The 19,119-nt window shown below is 39.9% G+C and overlaps 1 protein-coding gene across 6 annotated transcripts in view; it reads right to left on the bottom strand.

Moving 5' to 3' along the window:
* Positions 1–2,849: 2,849 nt before the first annotated feature.
* The window catches only part of LOC126251460 (Parkinson disease protein 7 homolog), a 220,846-nt gene continuing 204,576 nt past the window's right edge, over positions 2,850–19,119 (bottom strand). For 3 of the 6 annotated variants that reach the window (XM_049951911.1, XM_049951922.1, XM_049951903.1), the window contains exons 4-5: positions 4,234–4,359; positions 2,851–3,004 (exon numbers count right to left, since the gene is read on the bottom strand). In XM_049951911.1, the coding sequence (XP_049807868.1) occupies positions 2,886–3,004; positions 4,234–4,359 (245 nt within the window). In that variant the 3' untranslated portion in view covers positions 2,851–2,885. Of the gene's footprint in view, positions 3,005–4,233; positions 4,360–19,119 lie in introns of all 6 variants that reach the window. The other 3 variants (XM_049951948.1, XM_049951939.1, XM_049951930.1) reach the window with 2 other exon arrangements.

Here is a 19,119-nt window from a genome sequence, read left to right as displayed (position 1 = left end):
AGCATTACTGTCAGTTTGGGCCTTCATAAGGATCAAATATTTACATAATTCATATAAATCTGTAATGGTGAAAAAATTTGTGATTCCTGACACAAGTACAGTGGTTAGGGACTGAACTTTGCAATTTTACATGCATTTCAGTCTCTAACTGATTAGATGCGCAAATTGAATGTAGTGAATAGCTCTGTAAACTACTTTGAATGAAAACACATTCACAAAAGTTACTTCATGAATGATTGAAGGGGAATCTGCATTGTGAGATTCATCCCAAGAAACTGAATTTGGTTTTCAGGACATTCAGAAGATGTGAAACAAATACTAACAAAGAGATAGAGGGGCTGGCCAGTACTTACCACAGCTCAGTACAGCCGATAGATACACAAAAAGCAGAACCGAAAATTTACGTTCCTAGCTTTCAGAACAAATGTTCCTTCATCAGAGAGGAGAGAGGGGAAAGAAAGGGAAGAAGGGAAAGTGGATTCAGTTACTCACAACCCAGGTTATGAAGCAACAGGGAAAGGAAAACAGGGAGGGTAGCAAGGATGGAGGCATGGTTGTCAGAGGGAAGCCAAAGATATTCTACTGTAAGTACTGTGCCAGCTTCAAACCAAAGAGGATGCATACAGAAGTAAAGAAGTATACAGTATAAAGATAAACACAACTATGTAGGATGAAAAGATGCGTGAATGGCTAAAGAAGAAAGGGAAAGAGGAGAAGACTGAAGAGTAAATGGGAGTGAGGTTGTTTAATGTAGGTTCAGTCCAGGGGGATGGCGGGATGAAAGGATGTGTTGGAGTGCAAGTTCCCATCTCCGCAGTTCAGAGGGACTGGTGTTGGGTGGGAGAAGCCAAATGGCACATACGGTGTAGCAGGTTCCTAGGTCCCTAGAATTATGCTGGAGGGCATGCTCCGCTACTGGGTATTGGACATCTCCTAGGCGGAAAACAGCAAAAACCAAATTTATGTTCAGAGAGTTCCCAACAGAAGAAGGCCTAAGACAGGGAGCCCCATTATCCCCAGTACTATTCATCATGGTATTAGCAAATGCAGTAAGATCAGTAACCACAAACCCAGAAGGCAATAGACTTCTGCAAACCTTAGCCCATGCAGATGATGTAGTAATAAGTGCTAGAAGTACGGAGGTGCTTACATCAGCCTTCAAAGAGTTTGAAGCAACTGCCAAGAACCTTTGTTTAGAAATTAGTGAGACAAAATCTAAGTACATGGTAACTAAAAGAGTTAGAAGAAACACAGATGATCTACAGTTAGAAGGGTACAACTTTGAAAGAGTAGAAAGCTTTATTTATCATGGTTCAGTAATAACGTCAGAAAACGAAGTGGAGGCAGATATAACAAACTGAATTAAGGCTGCCGACAGGTCATATGGAGCACTATATACCATGCTCAAAAGTAAGAACATAAGTAGGAAACTAAAGTTGACACTATAAAACAGTGATCAAACCAGTTCTTATGTATGGCAGTGAGGCATGGGTACTGGCGGAGCCTTTGGAGAAGAAGGAAAGGAAAGTGCTGAGGAAGATTTGTGGTCCTGTAAAAGAAGGTGAGATAGGGAGAATTAGGACTAATGAAGAAAGAAGGGCTCTGTACAAAGAACCTGATTTGGTAACCTTAATCAAAATGGGAAGGCTAAGATGGTTAGGACATGTCCAGTGGATGACAGAAGAAAGGCTCCCAAAGAAGATGGTGATGGGACATCCTGGTGGTAGAAGAAGGAGAGGATGACCTCGTGTAAGATGGCTGGAAGATGTGGTCCACATCATGTGGAAGCCGACCTGAGAGCAGTGGGAGTGAGGAGGTAGCACAGGCATGCTGAAGACAGAGATTGGAAATCTGTGATTGAGGAGGCCAAGGTCCTCAGAGGACTGTAGTGCCATGGAGTAAGTTAGTAAGTAAGTAAAAGTACTGGCGGAATTAAAGCTGTGAGGACAGGGCGCGAGTCGTGCTTGGGTAGCTCAGTGGTAGAGCACTTGCCCGCGAAAGGCAAAGGTCCTGAGTTCTGTAGTAACCAAAACCAACCGCGGGAACGCCTTGGGCTGCGGATCGGAGCCGCCAGGTGGGGAAGCTGCCTGCAGTGGAGCACGCACCACCGGGTAAACACAAGGACGAGCCGGACGACAAACCAATGACAACCGACTATAACCGACACAACAAGGAAGAGATAAACAACGGAGGCTTGTAGAAACCACAACACCAAACACCAACAGTAAATCCACTCAGAACCAGAGCCAGGCAAATGTCAACAACGAGCAATGACCAGAACGCAGTACTGCCGAGATAGAGACGCAATCCAGAGCGAGTACCAGACTGACTGGACTAGGGCAGAGCGGGTCCCTATATACGAAACCGGAGGGAGCGACTATTGGCCGCGGTCTGCACGTGGTGTAGCGGTGGCGCCCTCGCTGCGCGAGAGCCGCTGCGCAGAAGAGCAGCCGCGGACGCGGAGCCCTCTATGGGCTGGCCATGTCCATTTGTTCTGGCGCGTGTTCGACTTCCGCGGCGGGAGGTACTAGAAGTTTGTGTCTCAGTCCGGCACACAGTTTTAATCTACCGAGAAGTTTCGTATCAGCGCACACTCTGCTGTAGAGTGAAAATTTCACCATAGACGTAAGTAAGTATTGCTTCTTCTGTGATTTTATGGAGAAGTGACTTTGAACTGAAGAAAAAATTAACAGCAGAATAATTGATTTGATAAAATGGCTCACTGACAGAGTTGCTGAATAGCACTGGTAGGTAAGGTGCATGCTAAAAAATCTATTTTACATGTATAGTTACTGTTAAATGCAACCACAAGGAACAATGCAAGTTTATACTGTAAACTTTTGTTTATTATTTGAAATATGATTACATATTATTTATCAGATAATTTAAACAAGTAACATTGGTTTTGCAACAGGTTCCACTGCAGATTGCCCCAGCAGATTTTCCACAACAGCAAGGGCAAAATCAAATGCTGTGGCTGGTCCACGACTTGTGATGAAGTTGCCTGTAGGTGAAACAAATAATTTTATAAACAAGATGCTCTCTGGTCCGGTCACCTTTAATATAAAAAATTAATTTTTCATTACAGATTTCAGCAGCATACTGCCTTCATCAGGGACCTATCTAAGGAATTACTTGCACATCTTACATATAACAAAACAGAATACCTAAAATAATTTGAACGTGCATGACATGGTTCAAATGGCTCTGAGCGCTATGGGACTTAACAGCTTTGGTCATCAGTCCCCTAGAACTTAGAACTACTTAAACCTAACTAACCTAAGGACATCACACACATCCATGCCCGAGGCAGGATTCGAACCTGCGACCGTAGCAGTCGCACGGTTCCGGACTGCGCGCCTAGAACTGCGAGACCACCACGGCCGGCAACGTGCATGACATAATGTGGATTCAGGAATAAGAAGGAAAAAGGAAATTATTACAAAAGTAAACTGAAGTGATTTTACCATTGAACAAGAAATAGGAAAATATAGCAATAATGCAGCTATAAAATTAGAGACACAGAATATCAGGCCTGATCTACAGGAGGTGAAATTCCAGTATGCCAACAAACATTTAAAAATGTTTTCTTAAAAAAATAAAAGGTTGAGAAATGTTAGTGTAGATGAGCAATGTTGAACCACAATGAACAACTCCATACAAGATGCTCCTGTGTGGCCCACATACCGACTCGATCTTATCAGTTTGCTTATTCTTATGAAGCATTTGCATACAGCAAACTCACTCACATGAGCACTTGAAAATGTGGCACTACTAGGCAATGAATAACATTCCTGCTGGTAATGAATAACATTGTGTAGTCACACCAAATATGCACCTTCGATGACAAATGTTATCTTCCACACACTATCTTCTATATGCAACTGTTATTTTTCAAATAAACATACATATTGTCAAATCATTCATTTCTCCTTCCCCACTCTTTATATAACCCTAATGATATCATTAATAGTGATGCTCAATCCAAGCCCCCATAATTATTTCATATTCTTATAGTTCTTTATAGTTAAATAATAATCATTTGGGGTGAAAATCAAAATATGTTATACTCTTACAACTTTCAATTCATACCAAAGTAGAATAATGTATAAGCATTATACAGATAAGAATTTTTGTAATTTCTCACTCAGACTCTTCTCTTGATACAGGGGATAATTGACATTCATCCTAGTATTTATTTTGTAATTATAATTAATTCAACTGGATCCATACCATCAACTACTACTTTGTCTTCACTATATATATATTTTCCACCCTCTTCCATTTCATTCCTGAATGTGGGATATGATGTCACTTTTTTCCCTGTACCAACACCGTGTGTTTTCAGAGCAGTTGGAGCTGTAAGCAAACAAGATCATCATCCATCATATTTGACTGAAACATCTTTATAAATGCTTATCATTTCACATCAGAGTCTTATACTAACTGCTGCAGCACAAATTACAAATAGAGGGTGGCCCAGGAGGAATTCTCAATATTCAAGGATATGACAGGAATGATCATTCAAAGCACAAAAGTCTAGTAAATATTGGGCTGTAAAATGCCTTCTTAACAGTTATAAGCACTACTTCAACTTTAATATTGTGAAACAAATTTCTTTAATGCAAGATCTTTGCTTTCCAAATTTTGTGGGAGATAATATGGACCAAACAAGAAAAAAAAATTAGTAGTAAACATGGGCACTCTAAAATGGATACCTCATGAGCTATGAGCACTTTTTCATCTTTGCTTCATGAAAAACATCTCTTCTAGTGAAGAAGTGCTCACAGATCTTAAGGTAAGCATTTCAAAGCCCATGTTTACTGGACTTCGTTGCTCGAATGTTCGTTCCTGTCATATCCTTTCCTCCTGGGACACACTGTATAATACAATGTATTGAGGTTTATTGTGACTTAATTGGATTTAGAATAGGCAGATAGTGATTAGCTAAAACATCTTAACACATGTCCAAAACACAAACATTAGAATTCACTACAATTTGTGCCAGTACATAAATATGTTTTGCAGTCAACACTATACAGAAGGTGATGATAACATTTAAGTGTAGTGACAAAACACTGATTTTTAAATCAAGATGGTGGAAAATGTATGAAGCATTACATTACAAAAAAAAAAAAAAAAAAAAAAAAAAAAAAAAAAAAAAAAAAGTTTCCTGAGTTGAAGGTTATGCTTCATTTGAAAGTAGCATTAACAGAATGAAAGTAGAAATATTTGTATACAATTATACTCTGAAGTGTTTATGCAAGAGGAGTGAGAGCATTCTACATTCAGACTAGATCTGCTATTGGGAAAGATGATGTAGAGTGCTTGTGCTTGTGCTCCATAAGTTAAATCAAACAAATTTCAAGCATCATTCAAAACATGAGCTAATAACAGACTCAGGTTCTTGGAACTTCTTTCTTTGACACACATTTATTCACCATGTAGCAAGATCAAGATGAAACCAACAGATTATTTCATTTGCTACAATGTTGAAACTGCCTTAAAGGTACAATGTGGTTTACAAAGAGACTCACAGAATTTTGTCTTGCTGTCGAAAAAAAAGTTACATATTTCATTTTTTTATTAGTTTGCGGACATGTCTGCAATCCTGATACACACTGAAGTCCCACATCACAGAATAGTAGCACACTACTGGTGCTAAAACAAAATTGTGCAACAACCCATCTCCACTTTATGAATAGACTCCTCTCATGGCATGCTATGGTACTGTGGTGCAAGCATTTCAAGATGTATCAGGACTGCAGACACGTAGCTGAAAATGAAGAAGTAACTACCTTACTTTATATTTTTGAAGTAATAATTAGTACACAAAACACGCAAAAGTTCTCTACTTTTCTCAAAAGCAATTGTAATGTACCACTGGTAGCAAAATAAGTAGTATGACTGCTAACAAAAAAGTTACAAGTAGAAAAACCTCTTTTATATGCAGTTTTCAAAAGCTGCAAACCATGCTTCATTAAATAAATAAATAAATAATAAATCTACACACACAAATATGGGGCGAATTTGAATTTTCAGCATTTATGGAACACTATTTTGGCTCATAATCAAAGACTTCGGCTGTAAACGTTGGTAAGGGACAAGCTGCTGCTTTTTAGAAGTTACGCAGTAAAAACTTTGTAATATATTTCAAGTACATACGATGTAATTTTTTTTTACTGAGCTATGTCTTTATTTTCCAAACAACAAAATATTTTTGAAAAGGTATCCAAAATTTTATTCTTAGAAATTTGTTGTCTGGTAATTAACACTAACATTTACTTGCTGGACTAGTTAACGAAACATTCCTGCAGAACGTCTCAAAAATATAAATTTATGAGGTCCAAACTGTTCCAGTTTTTGAACTAAGATTTGCATTAACAATTTTTGCAATGATAAAATATAACAACCCAAATGTAAAATTAATTTTAACAAGAGCCGTACTACAGCACATAAACAATGACAAGGCATTGTGGTTGCACAGGGGAAGAGATCACAGAGATACTTACAAAGAGTGACAGTGTGGGTGGATTATCCTAATTGATAATTTGGTGGTAGTCATGCCGATGTAGAAGGCCAAACACTGTTTACATAACAGTTGGTATACAATGTGTCGTTTCGCAGGTAAACATTATGTAAACACTGTTCACCCTTCTACATAGGCACGACTACCACCAAATTATCAATTAAGATGAATTGGCATCATAGGTAGAGGGTGTATACCGCCAACTCACAATATCCTGTTGCACAACATGCTCTACAACATGACTTTCGTAACCTCGAAGCCTGATTCACAACATGTGCCATCTGGATTCTTCCCCCAGACACCAGTTTCTCATAACTCCGCAGGTGGGAACTAGCACTACAACACGTACCTGGTTCTTGCCACCCACCTGGCCTTAATTTACATTAATTTCTTCCGTCCTTAGCTTTTAGTTTTCTATATCTTTCATTGTCTTTCCCATCTATTTTTTTCCACCAACCCCCTCCAACCTCATTTATGTACAATGCACTTAGCTTTTCACTCTTATTAACTCATTTGTGATGTTTAAGCAGTAATCTCTGTCTGCATATTACTTTGATTTCAACCTTCAAGCTCTCTGGTTTTCAAATCTCATCCGATGCAGTCCCCAACAATTAGTCTTTCTTTCTCATCCCATACAGTAAGTCTCCCATGACCCGTAGTTCTGGGTGACTTTCCTGAAATCTACTCCTTTTCCTAGACCTCTCCAGTCCATTTCCTTCACCCCTCTTCCTTCCCTTTCAACCCTTCTGCCTGAAGGAGGAGCCACTGGTTCAGAAAGCTCGCCAACTACAACCGTCTTTTCTGTGTGTGTTCTGCCCCCACTTCGTGAGTAGATTTTTTTATCTGTCCAATTAAATAATTTTGTTTATAATTGATTGTTTTAGTTGTTATAATCTACCCTTTTCATAATGTTGTCATTATTCCATCCTGGATTTGCCATTTTTGATGTAGAATCGCACAAGCTTTTGGAGCCAGTGGCTCCTCCTCCTGACAGAAAGGTTGAAGGGAAGGGAAGAGGGATGAAGGAAAATCTCTGGCAAGGTTTAGGAACAGGAAAGTTTATGGGAACGTGGCCAGGAACCAGAGGTCAGGGAAGACTTACTGGATTCATCCTGCTTCCTTTCCCTTCTGCCAGAAGAAGGGGCCACTGGCTCCAAAATCTCACATGTTTTCACATTTTTGTTACGTGTCTTTCCTGCTGCTGCATGGCGAGTAGATTTTTTTATCTGTCCTATTATATTATATTTTCAAACATTGATTATTTTAATCAATTTATGCTAACTAATATGATACCTGCCATTAAGCAGCATGATAAAAGAAAATGTTGGCCCTGTGTAATATCATAAAAATGCTGGAGTAATATCATAAAAATGCTGGAGACAAGAAAGAACAACAGGAATACAGGAGGTAACATTAAGAAAACACAATGCATTGTAGGATGTAACTTAAATGGGAGAAGCTGACCAGTCTCACATGCTGATAAGCTCTGTTAGGTCAATACAGAAGACAGTGAAATGCTGTAAAATGTTCTGATTTGATGTTCTTGACTTGACAGTCGCAGAGAATCTGGCAGGGAAAGGTGACATGATGACAATTTTCTATGGTTTGTGAGGGGTCATTTTCCAAATGTTATAACAAATACCAACTCCAAGAAAGCTATACTAACATGGAGATGCTCGGGTTCCTGGAAACAAACAGAAAATGCATTAACATATGGGGTAAATAAATGTAAATGTCATGTGACTAGGGCCTCCCGTCGGGTAGACCGTTCGCTGGGTGCACGTCTTTCAATTTGACGCCACTTCGGTGACTTGCGCATCAATGGGGATGAAATGATGATGATTAGGACAACACAACACCCAGTCCCTGAGTGGAGGAAATCTCCAGCCCAACCGGGAATCGAACTCGGGCCCTTAGGATTGCCATTCTTTCACGCTGACCACTCAGCTACCGGGGCCAAGAGTGCAAAATCTTACAAATTATCATTGCATGTCGTACCTTGTTTAGAGTATTACCACATGAAGATAAACTATTAATCACCACATGAAGATAAACTATTAATCACCACAGAACAGATTAAACTATACTAATGAGAATCAAAATCTTTCTAATAAAGATAAAATAAAAAAAGCAAGATAATAAAAATTTTTTAAACCTCGCCAGATCCAGTCCAAAGCCTGGGTCAAAGGGGAGGATAAAAATACAGAAACTGTGCGTAAAAATATTTGTCCATCTACTTTAAAACTTTGAAGGTCCCCTCTGGATAATTACTGTATTGACAAATACACAGACAGGAGGTCTGAAATACTGTGATGTCTATTTCATTTGTGGATTACAAAAAAGTAAAAATACATCATACACAACAGTAATTAGACCCGAAGCTCTCTACGCATCTGAGACACTAAACCTTCAACAGAGAACACTAAAAGAGGAATTAGAAGTGAAAGAACATAAGATAATGAGGAAAATCCTAGGACCAAGAACTAAAGATGGGGTACATTATCCAAAACCCAATGCAGAAATATACAAAAATATCTCCAAAATAACAGACACACACGCATGCGAAGAATCCAATTCATGGGGCACTTAGAAAGAATGGACTCAAACAGGTTAACGCACAAAATCCATACATTTTTAAAGAACAAAACTACAAGACCGAACTGGTACAAACAGACGGAAAAAGACCTGAGAGAATTAGGGTCTCCAAATCTACATGATAGAAATGAAATCAGAAAAATCACAAACACACGGGGTTTTGAGGAAGAAGAGAGAAAAACTAACAGACATACATGGTCTATGCAACGAAAGCTAGCCCATTCGTTGTTTATGAAGGAATACTGGGCGAAAAGGAAGGCCAACAAATGTTGATTATGCGTGGTCCTAAGTGATCCATCTGCGAAGAAGAAGAAGAAGAAGAAGAAGAAACATCATACAATGCTTAAGATATACAACAATAATTTCATTTCAAACCAACTAAGGACTATGTTGGAACTATTTATTTCTCTTTTCTTTCATCTTTCTCCAAAACTATCATTTTCTCAGAATGACCTGTTTTTCTGTCACCTGACATTTCAACTCCAGTTTCTTTTTCTATTGGTTTTTCTATTTGTATTATCTTCCTGAAAAACCTTTGAATTTCTTGACTTCTAGTCTGAATTTGTCTTTGTCGAGTAAGATCTCCTGTTCAATCTGCATTTATTTCAAGTACTTTTTCTCCTGCCTCACCACCTGTTTTCTCTGTTTCCCTGTTTTGGAAGAATGTAGATCTTTTTTAATTTGTCTTCCTTCATTCTCTCTAGGTATCCATAGAGTGTAACATGCCATTTCATAGTACATGTCATTATTTGGTCTCAAAGCCCAATCATCATTATTCTTTATTGTATTTGGTATAGAGCACAAGATTCTTCTTTCTATCTTTTCCAAACATTCTAATGCTATTTTGCATCCAGATTAAAGTTCTGCTTTTGATCCATTATTGACTTTTACTCTTACAACTGCATTATAGTGCCTTAATTTAATATCTTTATACATTCCTGGAAATTGAAATAAGAACACCGTGAATTCATTGTCCCAGGAAGGGGAAACTTTATTGACACATTCCTGGGGTCAGATACATCACATGATCACACTGACAGAACCACAGGCACATAGACACAGGCAACAGAGCATGCACAATGTCGGCACTAGTACAGTGTATATCCACCTTTCGCAGCAATGCAGGCTGCTATTCTCCCATGGAGACGATCGTAGAGATGCTGGATGTAGTCCTGTGGAACGGCTTGCCATGCCATTTCCACCTGGCGCCTCAGTTGGACCAGCGTTCGTGCTGGACGTGCAGACCGCGTGAGACGACGCTTCATCCAGTCCCGAACATGCTCAATGGGGGACAGATCCGGAGATCTTGCTGGCCAGGGTAGTTGACTTACACCTTCTAGAGCACGTTGGGTGGCACGGGATACATGCGGACGTGCATTGTCCTGTTGGAACAGCAAGGTCCCTTGCCGGTCTAGGAATGGTAGAACGATGGGTTCGATGACGGTTTGGATGTACCGTGCACTATTCAGTGTCCCCTTGACGATCACCAGTGGTGTACGGCCAGTGTAGGAGATCGCTCCCCACACCATGATGCCGGGTGTTGGCCCTGTGTGCCTCGGTCGTATGCAGTCCTGATTGTGGCGCTCACCTGCACGGCGCCAAACACGCATACGACCATCATTGGCACCAAGGCAGAAGCGACTCTCATCGCTGAAGATGACACGTCTCCATTCGTCCCTCCATTCACGCCTGTCGCGACACCACTGGAGGTGGGCTGCACGATGTTGGGGCGTGAGCGGAAGATGGCCTAACAGTGTGCGGGACCATAGCCCAGCTTCATGGAGACGGTTGTGAATGGTCCTCGCCGATACCCCAGGAGCAACAGTGTCCCTAATTTGCTGGGAAGTGGCGGTGCGGTCCCCTACGGCACTGCGTAGGATCCTACGGTCCTGGCGTGCATCCGTGCGTCGCTGCGGTCCGGTCCCAGGTCGACGGGCACGTGCACCTTCCGCCGACCACTTGCGACAACATCGATGTACTGTGGAGACCTCACGCCCCACGTGTTGAGCAATTCGGCGGTATGTCCACCCGGCCTCCCGCATGCCCACTATACGCCCTCGCTCAAAGTCCGTCAACTGCACATACGGTTCACGTCCATGCTGTCGCGGCATGCTACCAGTGTTAAAGACTGCGATGGAGCTCCGTATGCCACGGCAAACTGGCTGACACTGACGGCGGCGGTGCACAAATGCTGCGCAGCTAGCGCCATTCGACGGCCAACACCGCGGTTCCTGGTGTGTCCGCTGTGCCGTGCGTGTGATCATTGCTTGTACAGCCCTCTCGCAGTGTCCGGAGCAAGTATGGTGGGTCTGACACACCGGTGTCAATGTGTTCTTTTTTCCATTTCCAGGAGTGTAAAACATTCTTATTTTAAAGATTTCCCACTTTCATGTACATTCGTTTCATTTTTCCAGTACTGACTTTAACTGCTTCTTTTTCACTTGTTATGTTTATATTTAGAGGTGTTTATATTTATAGGTGTCTACTTTCTTGATGTATCCATACTTCATTTTGAAAATGCTTGGTGAGTTACTTTCATATGTCATGTATTCTGTCTACTCAAAAAACATTTGAATTAATCATGTCAAGTGGCCTAAATTTAAAAAAGGTCCTCATTCGACACACTCCCCTTTTGGTGAAATATTGACAGGATACATGAAGCCATGCCAAATTACAGCTTGATAGGCAGTACAATGGGGGCAACTGCCATGCTTTTGTAAACGCCAATTTTTCTATGTTGCAACAGTTACAAATAAATCAAGTTTGCTTACCATTGCTCATGCTCTAAGGGGACTTCTATATTAGAGTCTGGTGATTCTGCTCAACTGTTTAGGTGCAACAGCCTGGTTACTGAACATGTTCTTGGTACACAGCAAATTTATCCCAATTTCATCAGGTTACCTTCCGTCAGGAATGTGGGTGCACTCAGCAACTTATGTAATTTATAAATTATGCAAATCCAGATTTCAGCTAGTGCCTAGCCATTATCAATGCACTACTTTTTAATCTCTATGCATGTTAGTTCCCTGTAGTTCGGTCAGCAGTCACTGTTCTTTGACTGACTGACACCCGAACAACAGGGACATTAAAAAATAGTGCAAATAGTGCATTGATAATGGTTAGGTGCTAGCTGAAATCTGGATTTGTGGGGAGAGAGAAAAAAGAAAGAAAGTGAGAGAGAGCGAGAGAGAGCAAGAGAGAGCAAGAGAGAGCAAGAGAGAGCAAGAGAGAGCAAGAGAGAGCAAGAGAGAGCAAGAGAGAGCAAGAGAGAGCAAGAGAGAGCAAGAGAGAGCAAGAGAGAGCAAGAGAGAGCAAGAGAGAGCAAGAGAGAGCAAGAGAGAGACGACTGATTGCTGCACTCTATCATTTATAAATTATCCTAATTTGCTGTCAAAGCAGTTCATAAAACTTGTCACACAAATTTAGATCATGTTTTGGCAGTTTGCATCATATGATAGAATGACTTCCTGATGCTGATTTTTTTTCTACATTTGTAGCCAGCCAGCATGCCACAAGGATGTGCAAGTGGTGCCTTTACTACTCAGATAATGATTGAGTTACCCCAGATTAAAGCCAATTAAAAAAAAAATTTTATTCCTCAGTTTCGTCAGATTTTCAAAAGGCTGTATCTCAAAGGACCCTCTCAGACTGGATTTTACTTTTCACCACTCAGAAAAGCTCTTTTCACCTTTGATCAGGGATAGACAGACCAGCCCAAGGATTGTAAACTGATGAATGAAGACTTTTGAATAGACTTTAATCTTGGATAACTCTATCATTATCTCGGTAATCAGGTGCCACTTGCAACGTCTTATGGAACACTGGCAAGCTTCAAGTGAAAAAAAAAAATCAGCATCAGGAAATCTTTCTATCATATGACACAAACTGCCAAAATATGATCCAAATTTGTTAGGAGCCACTTTGACAGGAATTGTAATAAATCTACTGTACACTGAACACACAGTCAGAACTAGGCTGTTTTACATGAAAGGTTGAGCAGAATCCCTAAGTAGTAGCATGGAAGTCCACTTAGATCGTGAACAACAGTAAAGCTAACTTTGTGATTTATTTGCATCTGTCATGACATGGAAAATCTGACTTTTACAAAAGCATTGCTAGTGGCCCCACCATACTACTTATCACCCAGCAATTTGACAAGGCTTCACGTAGGACCTATACATACAACCTGTAAGCAACTCATAAAAGTGGAGAGGGATCCCTTGGCACTGCAAAATGGTCCATTTGGGGAACTGCCTTTTCAGCCATTTTCTTCAGAGATTTTAGTCTTTTCTTTGCATTTTCTGAAGATCCATCCATTACTATGAGATCATCTGCATAGGCCAAACAATTTATTGATTCTTTCATTCTATACAGATTTATGTAGTTACATATTAACCTTTGTTTAGCTGCTATTTTCCATGCTTTTATAATTATTTCCAACATAAATTGAATGATTGCAGGGACAAACTGTCTCCTTGTCTTACTGGTGGTATAATTTAGAAGAGATTAGAAGTTGTTCCAAGAAATTTAACTTTTTATACTGTGTGAATACCTAAACAAATTCGTATGAAAAGAGTTTTCCTATCTACTGCAAATTTATGATGCAACTATTCATACATAAAAAATATTGATGCAAGGGATTTCGATTGCCTTTAAGATTTAATTGCACAATTGTACATGAACATACCATTTTCATAAATTGCTCAGTTATTCTTTGTGGCTGTCTATAGCTGAATTATGGTGGCTGGAAGGGGGGAGGGGGGGGGGGGGGGGGGACCCACGCACACACGCCCGCACACAGGAAAGGATGTACATTTAAGATTATTTATGGTGTATAACTTTGCTTCCACCATTTTTTCCCCAACATTTGAGGTTTAATGAAACAAATTGGTTACACATGTATCATTCAAAGTATTTTGCATCGCTGGCCACTACTTTCTCCCATCTTTCGGGCAGTGTACGAATCCTGCGTTGAAAAAATTGTTCATGTTTTGAAGCGATCCACGAATTGATCCAATTTGTGACTTTTTCATGAGATCAGAAGTGTTGATCAGCCAGGCCACGTGCCATTGATCTAAACAGGTGACAGAGGGAGCAATGTCTGGAGAATACGGCAGGTGGGGTAGGACTTCTCATTCCAAATACGTTTTGACCTCTTTTGCAATGTGGGGTCGAGCGTTGTCATGCTGCAAAATCACTATATAGTGCCTCTCGCTGTATTGTGGCCGTTTGTCTTAATGCTCTGCTCAAACGCATTAACTGTATTCGACTGCAAGCACCTGTGATTGTTTCACTTGGTTTTAACACCTCAGGGTACACAATGCCAAGCTGGTCCCACCAAATGCAGAGCCGTGAATATTCAGTTTGGCCATTGATGTGAAAGCATGGCCGGGATATCCAGATGATTTTTTTGCATTTAGGGTTATCATAATGAACCCATTTTTCATCCCTGGTCACAATGTGATGCAGAAATCCCTTCCGTTTTTGCCTCTGAAGCAACTGTTCACAAACGCTTTTCAACGTCTCTTGGTTTCAGCTCAAACGGGACCCAAGTTCCTTCTTTTTGAATCGTGCCCACAGCCTTATGGTGTTTTGAAATAGCTTGCTGCATCACTCCCACTAATTGTGCCAATTCTTCTTTGGTTTGACGTGAGTCTTCACTCGGCAATATCTCCAATTCTGCATCTTTGAAAACATTCTCTCTTCCACCACTATGCCAGTCTACCACAGTAAAATCACCGTCCCTGAAGCATTGAAACCACTCACGACATGTTCTTTCACTAACAGTGTCCTTACCATACGTACTTCAGAGCATTCAATGAGACTCAGCCGCTATTTTCTTCATATTGGAAATAAACAGTAACACCTCCCGCAAATGACGAGAATGAGGCTCATAAACTGACATTTTCAATCAAGAACAACTTTATGATGCAGACACGAATTGACTAATGTTTGAATCACGTGATGTTGACCAAGGTCCAAGCTAACTGCCTGACGTCTGAACTGTTTTTTTTTTTTCAACCGCTGCTTACCATTGTTGCCACTTATTCGCAAACGGCAGAAGCAAATTTGTACACATTGTATATGCCTGGTTGCAAAAGTTACATCAAAGTTATTAGATATTACTAATTTCACAGCAGATGGACAGGAAGTTATTGGAAATAACACACTGTCAAATTTCCTAACAGGACGAGAGCTGTGCCATAGACGTATGGTTTGCATAGCATACTTGTAGTCAGTTAGTCAGTCACTCAGCCAGTCTGCCCTCCAACAGTGATTAGGCACTCAATTAGTCTGGAGGAAAACCATTCTTGAAGCTACCAAATAAGTCTCAAGGCACAATAAAATGGAAGTTACAAAGTTTATAATGTGGTTATAATAGACGGAAACATTCCACATAGGAAAAATATATCTAAAAACAAAGATGATGTGACTTACCAAATGAAAGTGCTGGCAGGTCGACAGACACACAAACAAACACAAACATACACACAAAATTCAAGCTTAAGTTTATAATGTGGTTTACAACAAACATCAATATATGAAAAAGATGTCACAGACAATCGGTATACTTTGTTCACCATAAGAAGTTACATAATGTGTCCGATTACAAAAATACCATAAAGAAAAACTGCATTACAGGTAGCTTTCATTCCTCACATGCAACAGAACAGTATAATCTGCACACTCACAGAATGTAACTGACAATATATGTAAAATAAATATAAGAAAACTAAAATCAAATTTGTTTACTTCTTTATTTAGTACAGCGAAGAGTATACATAACACAGTAGGAATTATGGACATGTAGCTATGACAAAACACTGAACAACTGATGTATACTGAAAGCAATAAGTTAGCAAAACCACATCAGAAACTACTGAAGAAAAATACATATTTACATCTTTTGTAAAAGACATTAATTCGCAGGCAAGTTTTAAAGTCATAAACAAATTTTTACACCTACAACAATGGTGTTCTCCCTGGCAAGCAACAGAAGGAGACATTGCAGAAAGCATTCCATTAACATTCAGTAAAGTGCTGAAGCCCAAATGCACACTACTTAACACAGCAGCATGCATTAGGCAATAATGACACAGAACTAAGCTCAGGTTACAGCAAGAATGCCTGCAGTGCCCAAAGGGATAATGGACTAACAAAGCTAATGCAAATGTCTGAGGGCACAAGATCAGGTGAATGAGGCTGGTGCAGAATGACTTCCCAACCCAACTCCTGTACAGTGTTTTTAGTCAGTCTAGCAGAATGCGAGCAGGCATTATTGTGGAATAACATCACTTTACACTATCTTCCTGGTCACTGTTCTTGTATTGCATCTGCAAGACATCTCAGTTGTCGAAAATAAATATCAGCAGTGATGATTACACATCGGGGAAGCAATTCATAGTACGCCACACCACTGCTGTTCCACCAGATGCATAACATTATCTTTTGAGAATGCATGCAGGTCTTTGTAAGGTGAGTTGCTGCTTTGTTTGAGCTCAACCTAGTTTCTTTTCCTTATGCTGGTGTAGAGACACCATTTCTCACCACCAGTAAAAAATACATGAGCCAATTGATGACAAGCAAGCAGATTTGCACATATGACCACCTGCTGATTTTTGTGATTTTAGCTTATATCATGTGGTACCCATTTTTGAACCTTCCCTATTGAATGCAAATGACTCATGATGATGGAATGATCATAAATCATAACATTTGCCACTTCTCGAGTACAACGATGTGAATCATTGTGCATTTGTGCATTTAAACGATCTTCATCAAACCCCAAGGGCTTCCTGAGCACGGAGAGTGACTACTGTCAAAATGATCCTCCTTAAAATGAGAAAACCATTTTCATGTCATGCTCTGTCCAATGGCATTATCCCCACACACAGCTCAAAAATGTTTCTGGGTGCCTCAACTGCTGTCACCCCTCTATTGAACTCAAACAGAAGAATATGTCATATGTTCCGATTTCTCCACTTGGCACTCCATTTTCTAGTGTCCACAGCTCCACTCACTATCTCCAAATGATAAAATGACAATAAGTACACTCAAGTACCAACAGTGAACTACAAATAAAAAAATGACAATCAATAAACAAACCCATAGCAACCAGAATACCAACATGCAAAACAAAATGCTACAAACGAATGCGCCAACCTAATATTTTAAGCAAATTGGCAGAACTACAATGGATTTGTCAACTACTGCTATGAAAATGATTGCCATTGTCGTCCAACAGTGAATGGTAGAGCTCCTTGGATCTACAGTTCTGTGCAACACAATGTAGCCACAACCACAATGAGTGTGCATTAATGCTCTGCTTCGTTTGATCTACTGACAGCAGGATAAATGTGTTTGATGCAACACTGTCCAGTGTGAATAGGACTTAATGTATTCATATATTATTTGTTTGGGCACACTGAAATTAAGCTACATTTTGGATACATCACTGTATAATGGGAAAATTACTGAACTATCAGTTTAATAAGTCACAGCTGCAAAATACTAACACGAATTCTTTACAGACGAATGGAAAAACTGGTAGAAGCTGACCTTGAGGAAGATCAGTTTGGGTTCTGTAGAAATGTTTGAAGACATGAGGCAATACTGACCCTACGACTTATCTTAGAAGATAGATTAAGGAAAGGCAAACCTACATTTCTAGCATTTGTTGACTTAGATAAAGCTTTTGACAATGTTGACTGGAATATTCCCTTTCAAATTCTGAAGGTGGCATGGGTAAAAAACACAGAGCGAAAGGCTATTGACAATTCGTACAGAAACCAGATGGCAGTTATGAAAGTTGGGGGGCATGAAAGGGAAGCAGTGGTTGGGAAGGGAGTGAGACAGGGTTGTAGCCTACCCCCAATGTTATTCAATCTGTATACTGAGCAAGCAGTAAAGGAAACAAAAGAAAAATTTGGCGTAGGAATTAAAATCCATGGAGAAAAAATAAAAACTTTGAGGTTTACTGATGACATTGTAATTCTGTCAGAGACAGCGAAGGACCTGGAAGAGCAGTTGAACGGAATGGACAGTGTCTTGAAAGGAGGATATAAAACGAACGTCAACAAAAGCAAAAGAAGGATAATGGAATGTAGTCGAATTAAACCAGGTGATGCTGAGGGAATCAGATTAGCAAATGAGACACTTAAAGTAGTAAATGAGTTTTGCTATTTGGGGAGCAAAATAACTAATGATGGTCGAAGTAGAGAGGATATAAAATGTAGACTGGCAATGGCAAGGAAAGCGTTTCTGAAGAAAAGAAATTTGCTAACCTCGAGTATAGATTTAAGTGTCAGGAAGAGAATTGGGGAGCAGAGAAATTTGTGGCACAACTTCACTAGAAGAAGGAATCGGTTGGTAGGACACTTTCTGAGGCATCAAGGGATCACCAATTTAGTACTGGAGGGCAGCATGGAGGGTAAAAATCATAGAGGGAGACCAGGAGATGAATACAGTAAGCAGATTCCGAAGGATGTAGGTTGCAGTAGGAACTTCGAGATGAAGAAGCTTGCACAGAATAGGGTAGCATGTAGAACTGCATCAAACCAGTCGCTGGACTGAAGACAACAACAACAACAACAACTTAAGAAATTAAAGTAAACAAAGTATGCCAGCTTTTTTTTAGAACTTCACATAATGAACAAAGTTTTTGTTTGTTCTGTGGTATGCTCCTCCCAACTAGTTTATTAAGTTGTAATCCCATAAATTTAACAGAGCAAATCTACACTATCTGCTTTTCCTCACATTTCATGGATATGTTGCATGGAACCTCTTCCATCTTCTGAACTGTGTAAGGTGAGAGTTTTCACAAAGTGTGATAACACTGAATTGCCTAGAAACTGTTTATTAATGTACACAAAAATTCCATTAGTAGCTTTTTCTAAAAATATACTTCATTTATTATTTTTTACGTTTGTACCATTTACAAGCAAAACAAATGTACCAACTAGGAACATTACTGTTGAAAGAACATTATATTGTCT

Source organism: Schistocerca nitens, chromosome 1 (genome assembly GCF_023898315.1).
Source record: "Schistocerca nitens isolate TAMUIC-IGC-003100 chromosome 1, iqSchNite1.1, whole genome shotgun sequence".
Taxonomy (NCBI): Eukaryota; Metazoa; Arthropoda; class Insecta; order Orthoptera; family Acrididae; genus Schistocerca; species Schistocerca nitens.
The sequence above is the reverse complement of the archived record's forward strand: the minus strand, read 5'-3'. Positions and strand labels throughout refer to the sequence as shown.